Consider the following 13108-nt stretch of genomic DNA (forward strand, 5'->3'; position numbering starts at 1 on the left):
TGCCACCGGAGACGGCAGCAGCGGCGGCCTGAGGGGCGGGGGATGAGGGGCCGCTGGGGTTGCGTGCTTGGGGGTCTCCACCGCCGTCTGGGAGGGGAGCGGCAGGGGAGGGTTTCGTCAAGTAATATCAATAACATGTACGCAAAACACTTGGAAGCGGGACGGAAGAAACTCGGAAGTTAAGCATGCTAGTACTGGAGTAGTTTGAGGATGGGTGACCGAGCGGGAAGTTTGACCACGAGTAAGTAATTTGACTAGAGATTAACAGTAGTTAGAGATTAACTTGTCAAATAACTCAAATACTAGAAATTCTAAAAAAAAAATAGAAAAAAAGAGGGAGTGGAAAAAAATAGAAAAAAAAGTTGGATAAAAAATTTCGTAATGGCCTTTAGTCCCGGTTGGTGTTACAAACCGAAATTAAAAGTCCTCCGCTCCGGCGGGCGACCGCAGCCGACGTAGAGGGACTTCAGTCCCGGTTTGTAACACAACCGGGACTAAAGGTCCTACCCAACGGAACAATAGGCCCGTTTTCTATTAGTGGAAGAGTCTAGTGACCCTACTTGAGGAGAAAATAAGGGAGGAAAATTCGGAAGGGATTCGGTTGGCTCTTGATCTTAGCCATGTAGGGGTGTAAACGGATCGGATCGGATCATTTTGCTCATACTATATCCTTTACCATCTATTTTTCTCGGATTCGGATCGGAGCGGATATTGATTGGTTTCAGATTCGAATACGATATACTGGACTGCGGATTTGAATCGGAAATGGGCAGACTTGGACCGGAAACAAAAATAGTTGGATATATGCTCTCATCGGTCGGTAATTATAGTTCTTGCAAATCTTGAGAGAGATTTAAACTTCTAGTGTTGTATATTTAAGAAAAAATATACATATATGCAAAAACTCAAGCATTGATAGGATTAGAGCTAAACATGCTCGCTAAATGAATTTGGTAACTCAATAACTACTAATCTTGCAAGATTGACCTTGGTATTTGACTCAAAAAATCAGATTATCCGGTTCAGAACCTTCGTATTATCCTAATTAAATTTTGGATAATCCATTTTCGCATGCTATTTGCTATACCATATCATTTCGGAATCAGATATCCTTATCCGCCGGATTTATTAAAAACAGATATGGATACTTTAAAGTGGATTTTGTGCGGAAATTATCATATCTGTTTATGCCTCTATAGCCAGGCGAGTATCCCTTGTGGAGACGGACAGTGCTGAGCTTGTTCGGATGGCTTCAAATCCAGGAAGGGATGAATCAGAGTTGGGACACCTAGTACAGGATCTCTTCAGAGCGCATTTTGTCTTCCAAATTCCTAGATTATGTGTAATAATGCTAGTCATGAGTTAGCTAGGTTAGATATGCATGACAATAGCTCCTGATGTTCTTCGGGATCGTATCGATTGGGATTGTAACGACTCTTCATTTGATTAATACAATCTCATTTATCCCGCAAAAAAAAGGCTCCATTCGGCAATTCGTGCAGTGAATTCAACATAAGATAGATTTTCAGATATTCCTCCCCACAACTTTCTTGTTTTTGACATAACAGAAGAGATAACCTCTCTCTCTGCCACATAGCTCATTATTCTGACGAAGTTTAGGTTCAACTTTGCAACAAAATAAAAAAATAAAAACAAGCAAAATACGTTGAGAACTCAGGCATTACAAATTAAGATTACTGCTAAATCGGCGCTCATGTTGAAATACAAAATCCCAGGTAACTTGATCCAACATGTTACTAGCCTACATCATGCAACAGCAAAATAATTTTCTTTTATGTACTTACTTCAAGATAGTAGCAGTATCAGTAGCAGAAATTCAATTCGGCACATGTAGGCACAAATAAGTAGTCTAAGAAGCCGTTGAAAATACCGTGACATTATATACTCCTTTATTTCGCCAAGTACACTGCACAATCCGATTCTGATCACCAATGCATACATACACTACATGCGCGACTTAGGCTGGCCGAGGAACGGGTAGTCTGTGTAACCCACGACGGGATCAGGGGTGTAGAACGTTTTCCTCACATACTTGTTCAGGCCTGCGTTCAGCCTGAAGCGCTCAACTAGGTCTGGGTTCGATATGAATTGCCGCCCGTACGACACCAGGTCGGCGTCCCCGCTCTCCACCGCTTCCAACCCAAGCTCCCTCGTATAGCCGCCGCTGCACATGAATGTGCCCTGGTACGCACCTCGCAGGGTGCGCATCAGGCGGCTCTCTTCCTCGTCGCTGCCGTGCGGGCCTGACTCCGTCTGCCCGTAGGCCGCATACCGGGGCTGCGTCACGTGGAGGTAAGCAAGTTGTCCAGCTTCTTGCTGAAGGACATTAAGCCGTTCGACTACTGCCATGCCAAGCTGCATGGGGTTCGAGTCGTAGGCATCAAGGTGGTCAATGGCAGGAGATACCCTCACTGCAACACGGTCCGATCCTATGGACGATACGACGGCCCGGGTCACATCAAGTAGAAACCGACATCGATTGGGGAGTGATCCACCGTAGCTGTCCATGCGGTCGTTGATGCCATCCTTGAGGAATTGATCAATGATGTAGCCATGAGCACCGTGGATCTCGATGCCATCGAAACCTGGAATGAAGTTGATCTCCATATCAGCTTATAATATAAATACAGGGCATTTGCGATCATATAATTATTCTATATGGTGAGATGCAAAGGTTTGTGAATTTAAGCGTGCTCTAACCTGCTGCAATGGCGTTTATGGCAGCTTGGCGATATTGCTCAACTATGTCCGGTATTTCTGATATTGCAAGGCGCCTTGGCTCGGGATACTTTCCGTATGAACCATCAGGCATCAGTATCTTCCATCTTGATGATATCGGCTTATCAGTTGAGGATATTGGAGCAGCACCGCCTGGCTGGTATACTAGTCAATGGAGGAACATAAGTCAGCATTGGGAACAAAGGATGATATGTTTAGGTCAATAAATGATATTCATGCTCAAATCTGATAACAGAACTAGCTGTTTTGAGTTCAAAGATATTGATGTACTTGTCGTTTTAGTTTTTGATATGGTTCTCCAGTACAGTATTGGCCATTATTTTTCATATGAATATGCTCAATAGTAATATGGAAATAAATCTGTTACAAATAAAATGATACTATTTTCAGTTTCCCAATCTAAGTATTTAATGCATTAAAAGTCAATGTTAGAAAGTTTGCCTGCATTATATTTTCTCGATATACGATTTTACTTAGACACAAAGAAACGCCTCATTTTGATGCTTAAAAAAATGTTGAGTTCTTAACATAAAATTAAATCTAAATATTAATGCCTCAGTGTGTGAAACTTGTGGCCTCTTCCTCCATCACCCTCATCATTAACAGCATCAGTATGCCAATTACATTGTTTGGTTAGTAGTTTCATGTATTCAAATGCTTCCACGTATGCTCATCTAACTCTAATATCCTCGATTGCTTGCCCATCAATATGTATTCATCAATGGGTAAATTGATACAACATTTGTGCTGCTTCACTCCATTAAGTAACTTTTCTTCTAATTGTCTTAACGATGTCTGAATTAAATAGTCTTGTTTAGCACAACTAAACATGTACTTCCGCGGTTGCAACCATGGTATTTTTATTCATCGTTTGTGGATTGTATTGCGCTCTCTTGAATGGAAGTCAAACTTCTATATTTTTTTTATTCCACACTAGTGTTTTGGTTTGATTTGATACATGAAATTGTTGATTAAAATAATTGTTCCAAATTTTAGCCATTTATGGACTCTATACAGTGTCTGTACAAAACACAATTAACTGGTTGTCTTTCATTTTTATTGCATATATTTTCCTATGTAAAAGTAGTTATGTTTTTTCCTCAACTAACCACAATCTTTGACAAATACATATTCCAAAATATAGTTATATGTGGTATATGTATGGATACATACAAAAGAGAATTTTCTGCTTTCATATTATTGCATATTTATATTAACAAAAAGTAGTACTAGTATTATTCGGCCACCTAACAAGATTTTAGATATATACAAATATAGTTTTTTTGCATTTGGCTGTTAAAGTTTTCATCATATGTTTGTACAAAATCCAAATTAATAATAAATTGTTATTTTGTAGTTCGAGTTTCATGCATAAAGTAAAGCCTGATTTTTCAAGTCTAACATTTAATTTTCAAAACTATACAAAGTTGAGTTGGATACTTCAGATCTACTACCTCCATTCCAAATTAATTGATTTAGCTTTGTTTAGATACACATGCATCTACACACTAAAAAGCGACTAAATACATATGTATATAGACAAAGTTGAGTCAATTAATTTGGAACGGATGGAGTATCAATTAATTTCTACTCTCTCAGTCCCACAATATAAGACATTTTGGCAAGTTGTTTTAGTCTTATTTTGGGACAGAGGGAGTATATGAGAATATGAGAACTTCATCATTGATGAATTGTATGTGGATTTCATAGAAAATAATTTGCTACCTTTTCTTATTTCAAATTTCAAACTTAATATGGTATACTTTCTCTATATAATATGATTTTCCATATCTAGTTTGTTTGAAAATTAGCTACAAAATTTTTAATATAAAGGTTGCACATATGTAGAGTTCTTTTCTTTATCCACGTAAGAATATTTTCTAAATATAACTTTTTCAGAAGTTTGATATCTAAGGATGTAGTAGAGTTCGTAAGAAAACAAAATTGCTATTTTCCTTTAACTTTCTTATCTAAATTTCACCATAAAATATAGTGGCATTTCTTATCCACCTAATGAAGGTTGTATTACAGCATTAGTGTAAGTTTCTAAAGCAGACTTACACAATTTGATGCATTTACATCACTACAATCTAGACCTAGCAGGATTAATTGTGGAGACAATTTAGCCTATGTGGAAGAACTTGATGGCTTCTGTTATCATTTTAGTTATATAATCGATAAGTACAAATTACATCATCTATCTTGCAATAATCCGAAAATAATCATCTCCGTTGTAATGTGAAATATTAATACATATGGTATATCCACTGATCAACAAGTATGACATGAAAAATCAAACCCATCTATTACTAAACAACACTATAATATGATGATTCTCGTAGCACATTGACTAAAGATCGTTGAGATTCGAACATCTTTTGAATATTTCAGTGAAGAGATGGAACATGGAGAAAAAACATAAGATCAAGTTAATACCCAGATTAAAGACCATAAAGCCTTTGGTCATCCCGCTTAGCCTAACGATAGTATGCTAAAATTACAGAAAAAGAACAGTTACATCAATTTACCCTTTTCAAAGGAAAGTTTACCTACAGTTCCAAAATAATTCACTATTTCCCCAAGGGACGCGAGAGAATGAGTTAAACCTAGTTCACAATATATGGTAAGTCAAAGTCACGAATTTTCGGTTATGGGTATGAATTTTAGGAGACGTACTTACTTAGCTACTATTTCTGCTAAGCATTAAGATAAACGGTAAGGTGGAAGAAAATCGAGTAAATCATCAAATCCTGTAGTGCCAGTATAGAAGAAGATTGGGAAATCCGTCTGAAACAGAGCCTAACTATTGTCTTACCCATCATAGCTATCGAGCCATCAGTTGTTCAACTTGAAATTGCTTAAACAATCTCGGGATGATGGGTCTCAGCAGCACCTCACGCCAAACCTATGTGGATCGTTAGTGGTAATCATTTGTGCTGTGAAGGTGGGTTCATGCCTTTCTTCAGCTCACCCCCGGCCATCTGCTTCTTTCACTCTGCCACCCCAGTTCCGGAAAAAGCTCGAACAAGTTGTGTTACTGAAAGTGCTGTATTCGGGATACAGCACGTTGTGCACCTGTTCCTTACAACCTATTTCTGTTACTGGTATGGAGGCGTGACTTTCGTATAACTTGTCAATCAGTGTCTAATCAGGTGCACAAGAAGAAGACTGACTTTTGTATAACTTGTGTCCCGAGAAGGAAACGGAAAGAGGGTTCTAAGAACCAGGCAGGTGACGAAAATCAAAAGGAGAAGGGAAAAAAAAAGGAAACGCAATTCTAGGCTGATGAGAAAATGAAAAAAGAATTTACCGAAGAATGGGATGGGACCTATTACCACGGTTGGAATGTTTTGACAATTTTGGTTCCCTTTATTTCTGTTGGGTTTCATATCTAGCCTACCCCAGATGCTGTTTGCAGATCTATATAGAGTAAACTGTGAATCAATCGTGCCCCAAATTTCAAGAAAAAGTAAAAAAAAAATAGAAAAAAATATGCAGAAGAGCTAAGACATTTGCATTTCATAAACCTGTTACAGATTCCAGAGCCTGTGTTATCATCACGCACATAATGAACATACCTTGGTGAGAAGCTCTGCCTACGTGCCATAATTGGCAGAAAAATATGCTTCCTTTGGCATGCACAGCATCCACCACCTTTTTCCATGCATCTATCTGCTCTTGATTGTAAATTCCAGGGACATGAGGAAACCTATTCGACAATGTTTTATTTGTTAAGCATCTGAATTGGTGCTAGAAAGCTAACAGGAACTTGCTAAATGTCAAGATCAAATTTCTCTGTTCATACTCGACAACTCCCCTTGAAACAGTCATGGGGTCAGGAAAAGGCACGAGCATTCCTGTTCTGGCGTTCTCTACTTGAGTATTTAAATGCACAGTTAGACATCCTTGGACATGGGCAGAGAGTTTAAAATGATATAACAGTGCTAACCCTAGTATGTAAATTATTGGTAATTAGAGAAGACGCGGAATTAAAGATCAACCCAAACCAGAATTCAACCAGGAGTCCGCCATGCGGAACCAGTAGAGAATCAATTATTCAGAATTCAAAGTATGCAGAGTTATTGGACTAACGCCAAACATATGGAACGCTTTATTACTCCTTAAAGTATAAGCAGAGTAGGTGTTGTGCGCTCGTCATTTAACAACCACCCACTAATAGAAAAATAGAAATCAAAGCTAGTACTCCAACCAAAGGTTGGGTGACAGGTTGTCCTACAGCCGCATATTAGAGGATCACTCTGCCGGATCTTGCAGGCATTTCATGAGAGGAATGCAGACACGACGCACGTAGTGCTACTGGTAAACAAATCCAATGACCCAGATAAACGATGGTAGTACTACTCGGAACATTTTGAAGTGGGGAACTGGTAGACTACTCGGAGCAAGGAACATCGACCATGTGCCGATCGACGATAGTAGGGCAGAGGAGGAGAGAGAGAGAGATGTGAAGTGACTAGATTACCCCGGCCCCGCCGGCGAGACGACGGTTCCCTCGGAGATGAGCAGGCCTCCCGGGGTGGACCGCTGCGCGTAGTACTCCGCCAGCGCCGGCCCCGGCAGCCCTCCGATGGCCCTGCACCTCGTCATCGGCGCCAGCACCACCCTGCGCGGAGAAACACCAGGAAGAGCCGAACGAGTAAGCGAAAATAGAGACCAGACACGACCCAAATTTGGAAGCGCGGATCGAAGCGGCGGCGGCTCACCGGTGGGCGAGGCTGAAGCGGCGCATCTGGTAGGGCGAGAAGAGCGACGGCCGCTGATCCGGCGCCGGCCGATCCATCTGGTGATGTAGCGCGCTGGATCGGGGCAACACTGGGGCGAGGCGCGGAAGGGAGGGGAAAGGGGAGCTCGGCGAGAAGCCAATTGTAGGAGGGAATTGAGTGGGACGGTGGTGGGTTCGAAAGCGAATCACACAGCGGAAATGAGGAAGGCAGAGAGGGACTCGTTGCGCGGACCAGAGATTACACGGTGACGGTGTGCGTGCGCGCGCCGGATTGACCAGCCGCCATGGTTAGGCGCGCGCGGGACTAGAGAATACTCGATTTTAGCATGTGATTTGCGTGTCGATGGATCTGGATCTGCCCACCGGCTACATTCGGGAGGACGCATGGACAGCGACTCTTTTAGTCTACCTCTTACTACTAGTGTAGTACTGTACACCAAAAAAATTATTTTACATTAGTCAACGTTTTGGCTTTGTAATTAACAACACAAAGGACTCTCGTTTACCCCCTCCGAGTTGTTGGCAATCGACCCCCAGGGAAGTTCGCTTGGCATCATACTCCGGCGTTGGGGCGTTCGCGAAGGATGCTGATGGGGGTCAACGAAGACACCTTTGAAGTGTTGGCCTGGAAGGAGGGATGCTTCTTCATTCAGGCTGATGTGCTACAATTGGACTCTAGATGTCGCTGGTCCTTCATCTGTGTGTATGGTCCGGCTGACCACCACAAATCGCCTGACTTCCTGGCGGAGCTCACAGCGACGATCCATGCCTACACTCTTTCGGTGGTGGTGGGGCCGATTTTAACCTGATTAGGGGATCAGAGGATAAGAATAACGACAACATCAACTGGCCGCGAGTGCATAGGTTTCACGACTGCATCGCAGACCTGGCACTGCGCGAGATTCGTAGGGCGGATTGAGATACACCTAGACAAACCGGCAGCTTAACCCTGTTCGGTGTGTTCTTGACCGAGTCTTTGTCTCGGTGGATTGGGAGGCCTTGTTCCCCCTGTGTTCGCTCTCGGCCCATACCATCCTGGCCTCCGATCACTCTCCTCTTGTTCTCTCTTCTGGGGAGGAGCTAAAGAAGAGGAGCTCGTGGTTCTTTTTTGAAAAGGGGTGGCTCGAAAGACCAGAGTTTGTGGACCTAGTCTCTTCCAAGTGGCGGTTGCTCAAGGAGGCAGGTGGCACCTTCACGGATCCTATTGACGCTTGGTAGTCTCTGTCACCTGGCATCTCTCAGTTCCTCAAGCGATGGGGAGCTAACTTAGGTAAGGTTGAGCGTGAGCTCAAGGAGGGGATCCTTGCTCGGATCCAGGCCCTTGATCACCGGGCGGACTCCTCTAGTCTTGATTATGAGGGCTAGGAGCTCCGTTATCACCTTGAAGACCAACTCGCGCACCTTGCCAAGGTGGAGGAGGAGTGCTGGCGTCAGCGTAGCAGACATAAATTGCTGTTGTGAGGGGATGCTAATACTGCATATTTCCATGCTATCGCTAATGGCCGTAGACGCAAGTGTGCGATCTCCCGACTTATGTCGGAGCAGGGCCCTATTTCTGTAACATCCCAAACTTTCAAATCAATGAGAGCGGTGGTTTCCAAATTTCAAATTTTAGAACTAACAAAAACTTTTATTTGCATATTGTGCTATGCATAGTAATTGTGCATTATTGTGTGACTTTGCCATGGGGAGTGTTTGTGTTCTTATGCATAATGCTAAAACCCTAGAGTTTGATCCTTTGGGATCACAAAGAGAAGCAAAGAAAAAGAAAAGAAGAAAATAAGAAAATGCACACCACCTCACATATGGCTTATGGCCATTTTTGAAAATACTTAACCTAGGCCAATTTGACTCGTGCCAATGGTTGAATAATGTTTCTAAACACTTAATAACACCTTTGGAATCAAATCAAATCAAATTGGAATTCAAAACTCACTCACATGAAATAATGGTCAAATCTGCCACTTATCTCATGATGCCCACTTTGAGCCCCTGGAAGAGTTTTCTAAACTAAAACCTCCCAAATCTTTGCACCTCATCCAAGACCCCATCAAGGTGAACAACTTTGGTCAAGACCATCCCTGCAAACTCTTTCTAGATTCAAAGTTATGCTCTAGCAAAGAAGCAACTTTCAAGCAGATTCAAGATGGTGCCCTTTTTGAAATATCACAAGCCAACTCCATTTTGCATACCACCACCACCAATGTGTGCCAATGATTATTAGAAGGAACTCCACCAAAAATCTCGGCAAAATTCGAAAATTCTTTTCTTGCGGCCATTTGATCGAGCACCTGGTGTGCACTGACCTGCCAACCCGAGAAATGCAATTACCCAGCTGATTTTTGCCTAAACCATCATGCCTAGGTCATCAAAGACACTCTCCTACATCCTCTGGACCAAAGCCAAGCCTCAGAACACCAGTACATGCATGAGATCATCACCATTTGTGCCATGTCGTGGCATGACACCACCTCACCATGCCACTCCTCTCTCTGGTCAACTCCACCGTGCACAACCTTGTCAGCGACCTCCCTCTCACTCTCCTGGACACGCTGGTACTCACCATCGACGAAGGGGAGCATTCCACGAGCCAGCACGCACGCACCCAGTGACGCACAGGCTCGCCAGCGCGCGCATCAGCACGTCACGGAGCGCGCCAGAGCACGGCCAGCCCTCGTCACGCTCGTCCTCCGTTTGACCTCTCCTCGTGCCAGCAGCTCCACCATGTCACCCTCTACACGCTAGACACGCTCACCTGCCCGCGGGAATGATGTAGATGACACCACCGTCGCCGACGTCCGCCGCGGTACCGTGAGCTCCCATCACGCTCCCGCCCACGTCACGGCCTCGTTTTCACCGTAGTCAAGCCCTGCGTGACCACACTGACAGCGCCAACTCGCATGCGTCATCGCCAGCCCCTCTGCGCCCACAGCCGCGTCGCCATGGACGACCTCATCCGCCGCGCCTCGGACCCTCGCGCCGCTATAAAAGGAGGCCTCCCCTCTCTCAATTCTCCACACCACCTTGCTCCCCTCCTCTCACTCGACCTCCCCGACCATCTCCACCTCAACATTGTCCACCATAGCCACCCAATTTGACGCCGGAGCCCCGTGGAGCCACCGCCGGAGCTAGGAGCCACCCCTGGAGACGCCACTTGTACCAGGCGAACCGCCGTCGTCCACAACGTCACCGCGCACCCTCGCCGACGATCGCCGGAGCGCCGGTGAGCCGCCGACCCCCTCCTCTCGCCGCGCTAGTAGCCTCCTCTCACCGTCGACGACGATGCACCTGACTCCTTGGATCACGATCTAATCGTGCGTCCCAGATAGAACCATATCGTTTCGCGTTGTAAGAGCCAATGACAGGTGGAGCCCACCTTGTCAGGCAGCCCACGCGTGCGAGCCGCGCTGCTGGGCTGGCTCGTTGGTTTTTCACCCCTTTGGCCCGTTTAGTCTTTCCCGCCAGGCCCAAAAATTCAAATTTGGTTTTTCAGTTTTGTTTCAATTTCAATACTGGTCCCAACTTCAAATTTAAATCTAGGGAGATCTACTAGGCCAAATTCTATGAATTTGGTATCATTGGAAAGCTTATGAAAAGCTCTAACCAACCCCACTAGTCCCAACCCTAGCACATTTGTAGAATTAATGTAGTAAAAATCACAAGGCAGAGCCTTTTGCAAATTCAAACAATTATTAAAAATCAACCCTAAGTGATTTTGAGTTGATTCCAACTCTCAAAAATCACATTTCATCTTGTCTACCTGAATATGTAAAAATATGACATAGTTACTTCATATGATCATGGTATAGATTAAATAATGGCTATATGGCTATTTCTAGTCCATTTAAATTATCCAAAACTATTTATTAAATAGTATGAGAGGTATTCCCTCATTTAAATCTTTGTCCCAAGTAATTCAAAATGACCTGGGTCTATATTATCTCATATGTTATTACTTGGTGAGATTAAATTATTAATAAGGTAGTATTAAATTGCATGAGGTATATTCCCTCATTTAAATCATTTTCCCAAATGATGATTATGAAGTGTTGACCTTGGTCAACATGGGTTCATACATTATTATTTGAGGAGATTAAATCTTAACAAGATTCAATGAGAGGAAATTATTTCTCCAAAGAACTAAAATAGAAACCCTAATCCATATTTGTAATGAGAGAAAATTATTTTTCTTAAAAAGAAAACAAAGTCAACCAACATGTTAATAATGTGGTGATGCTAGAATAGCTTGTGTGAACCATTTGTGTGCTTAGTTTAGCCCTTAAGAATTTTTTGGTGATTGTATACCTCGTATCTGTGTATAGACGCTAGTACCGAGGAATATCAGGAGGAGGAGGTCTACTTCCAGGAAGAAGAAGACCACTTTGATCAATACACCACTCAAGGAAAGCTAATATTCTTGCAAGCTACCCTAATTCAAAGCTCTACAAGAGCAAGGCCCCATTACATATTACTTTATGTTTAATGATCCTATCCCAAGTTTTTACCTTACAAGTTTTTTGACTTTGGTTTATCAAAGTTTACTTTTTGATTCATGATTCACTTGGTCTAGCTATGGAGTAGTACAAGAGAATCACACTTAGCCAAGAAAGCTATAAGCTAGTTAGCACCCCTCATGACTAGTCTAGATGGGAACATGTGAAAACCAATGACTTTGAAAACCTTGGAATGATGAATCATTCTATTGAAAGATTTTGGAGGTGAATGTGACTTATGAATGACATGGTGAACTTTACAAAAACTGATGGTTGGGTTCGGATGCGATACCATTCCAGTTATACAAGTACCCCCACAATACCTAATTATGGGTAGGGCTTAACTGGAAGTTTATGCATCTTAGTATGGGTTCCCTCTAAACAAGCGTCATAGGGGTTATGCCGAGGCTGCCTCCATTGAAAGTGAAATGACGTGAAATGAGGTGAATGTCCGGCCCAAGCCCTGTGCAGTTCCCAGGCTGACGGTTTGTCTTCACTGGGAGGCCAAGCTCATGGGGAGAGGTGTCTATACTAGGGTATGTAAGTGAAAGGTTATGGTTGATGATCCGCGTACTGAGTTACGATTATTCAGGGTTATTCCTGACGGATGTAATCAAAAGTTGTGGCACAAGTGTACAACCTCTGCAGAGTGTAAAACTATTCGAATAGCCGTGTCCACGGTTACGGACGATTGGAAAGGCCATACTGTTCCGTTGTCAGATGTTTTCTTAAAAAGGAATGATGAATTGAAATGGTGACTTGACTTGAATCACAACTAAGTTGTGGGAATGACACTAATGTTCCCACTTGAGTTAGTTAGCAAATAAATAGTCTATTATTAAATGCTTATGAACTAAAATTGGCTTTACGCAAATAAACCTAGAGCTTAGCACCCTCTTAATAAAATTGATGGTACTTACACTAGTATTAGTTTGCGAGTACTTTAAAAGTACTCACGACTGTATCCCTGGCTATTCAAATGGCCAGACTATGAAGAGGAGCAGCAGTAACAAGATGACGGCCAGCAGGACGTCTACGACAACTAGGAGTATCTTCTGACGTCAAGCGTTGCCTGTGGAATAGATAGTCCACTACTACTTCGCTTCCGCTA

General features: G+C 43.0%; 1 protein-coding gene across 1 annotated transcript; it reads right to left on the reverse strand.

Moving 5' to 3' along the window:
- Window positions 1–1770: 1770 nt before the first annotated feature.
- On the reverse strand, window positions 1771–7769 carry LOC124675458 (12-oxophytodienoate reductase 7). Its single transcript, XM_047211568.1, has 5 exons — window positions 7485–7769; window positions 7244–7384; window positions 6339–6469; window positions 2722–2904; window positions 1771–2606 (listed from the first exon to the last, which is right to left on the reverse strand). Exons 1-5 carry the CDS (start codon window positions 7559–7561, stop codon window positions 1966–1968), a joined length of 1173 nt encoding a protein of 390 aa, XP_047067524.1. The 5' UTR covers window positions 7562–7769; the 3' UTR covers window positions 1771–1965.
- Between the last annotated feature and the right edge of the window lie 5339 nt (window positions 7770–13108).

The sequence above is a fragment of the Lolium rigidum genome, chromosome 1, assembly GCF_022539505.1.
Source record: "Lolium rigidum isolate FL_2022 chromosome 1, APGP_CSIRO_Lrig_0.1, whole genome shotgun sequence".
NCBI lineage: Eukaryota > Viridiplantae > Streptophyta > Magnoliopsida > Poales > Poaceae > Lolium > Lolium rigidum.

Coding starts and splice junctions, on each gene's coding strand:
- LOC124675458 (XM_047211568.1), bottom strand. CDS start 7,561: ATGGATCGGCCGGCGCCGGATCAGCGGCCGTCGCTCTTCTCGCCCTAC. Junction 6,470..7,243: donor GTCTCGCCGGCGGGGCCGGG/GTAATCTAGTCA, acceptor ATTGTCGAATAG/GTTTCCTCATGTCCCTGGAA. Junction 2,607..2,721: donor CATAAACGCCATTGCAGCAG/GTTAGAGCACGC, acceptor ACTTCATTCCAG/GTTTCGATGGCATCGAGATC.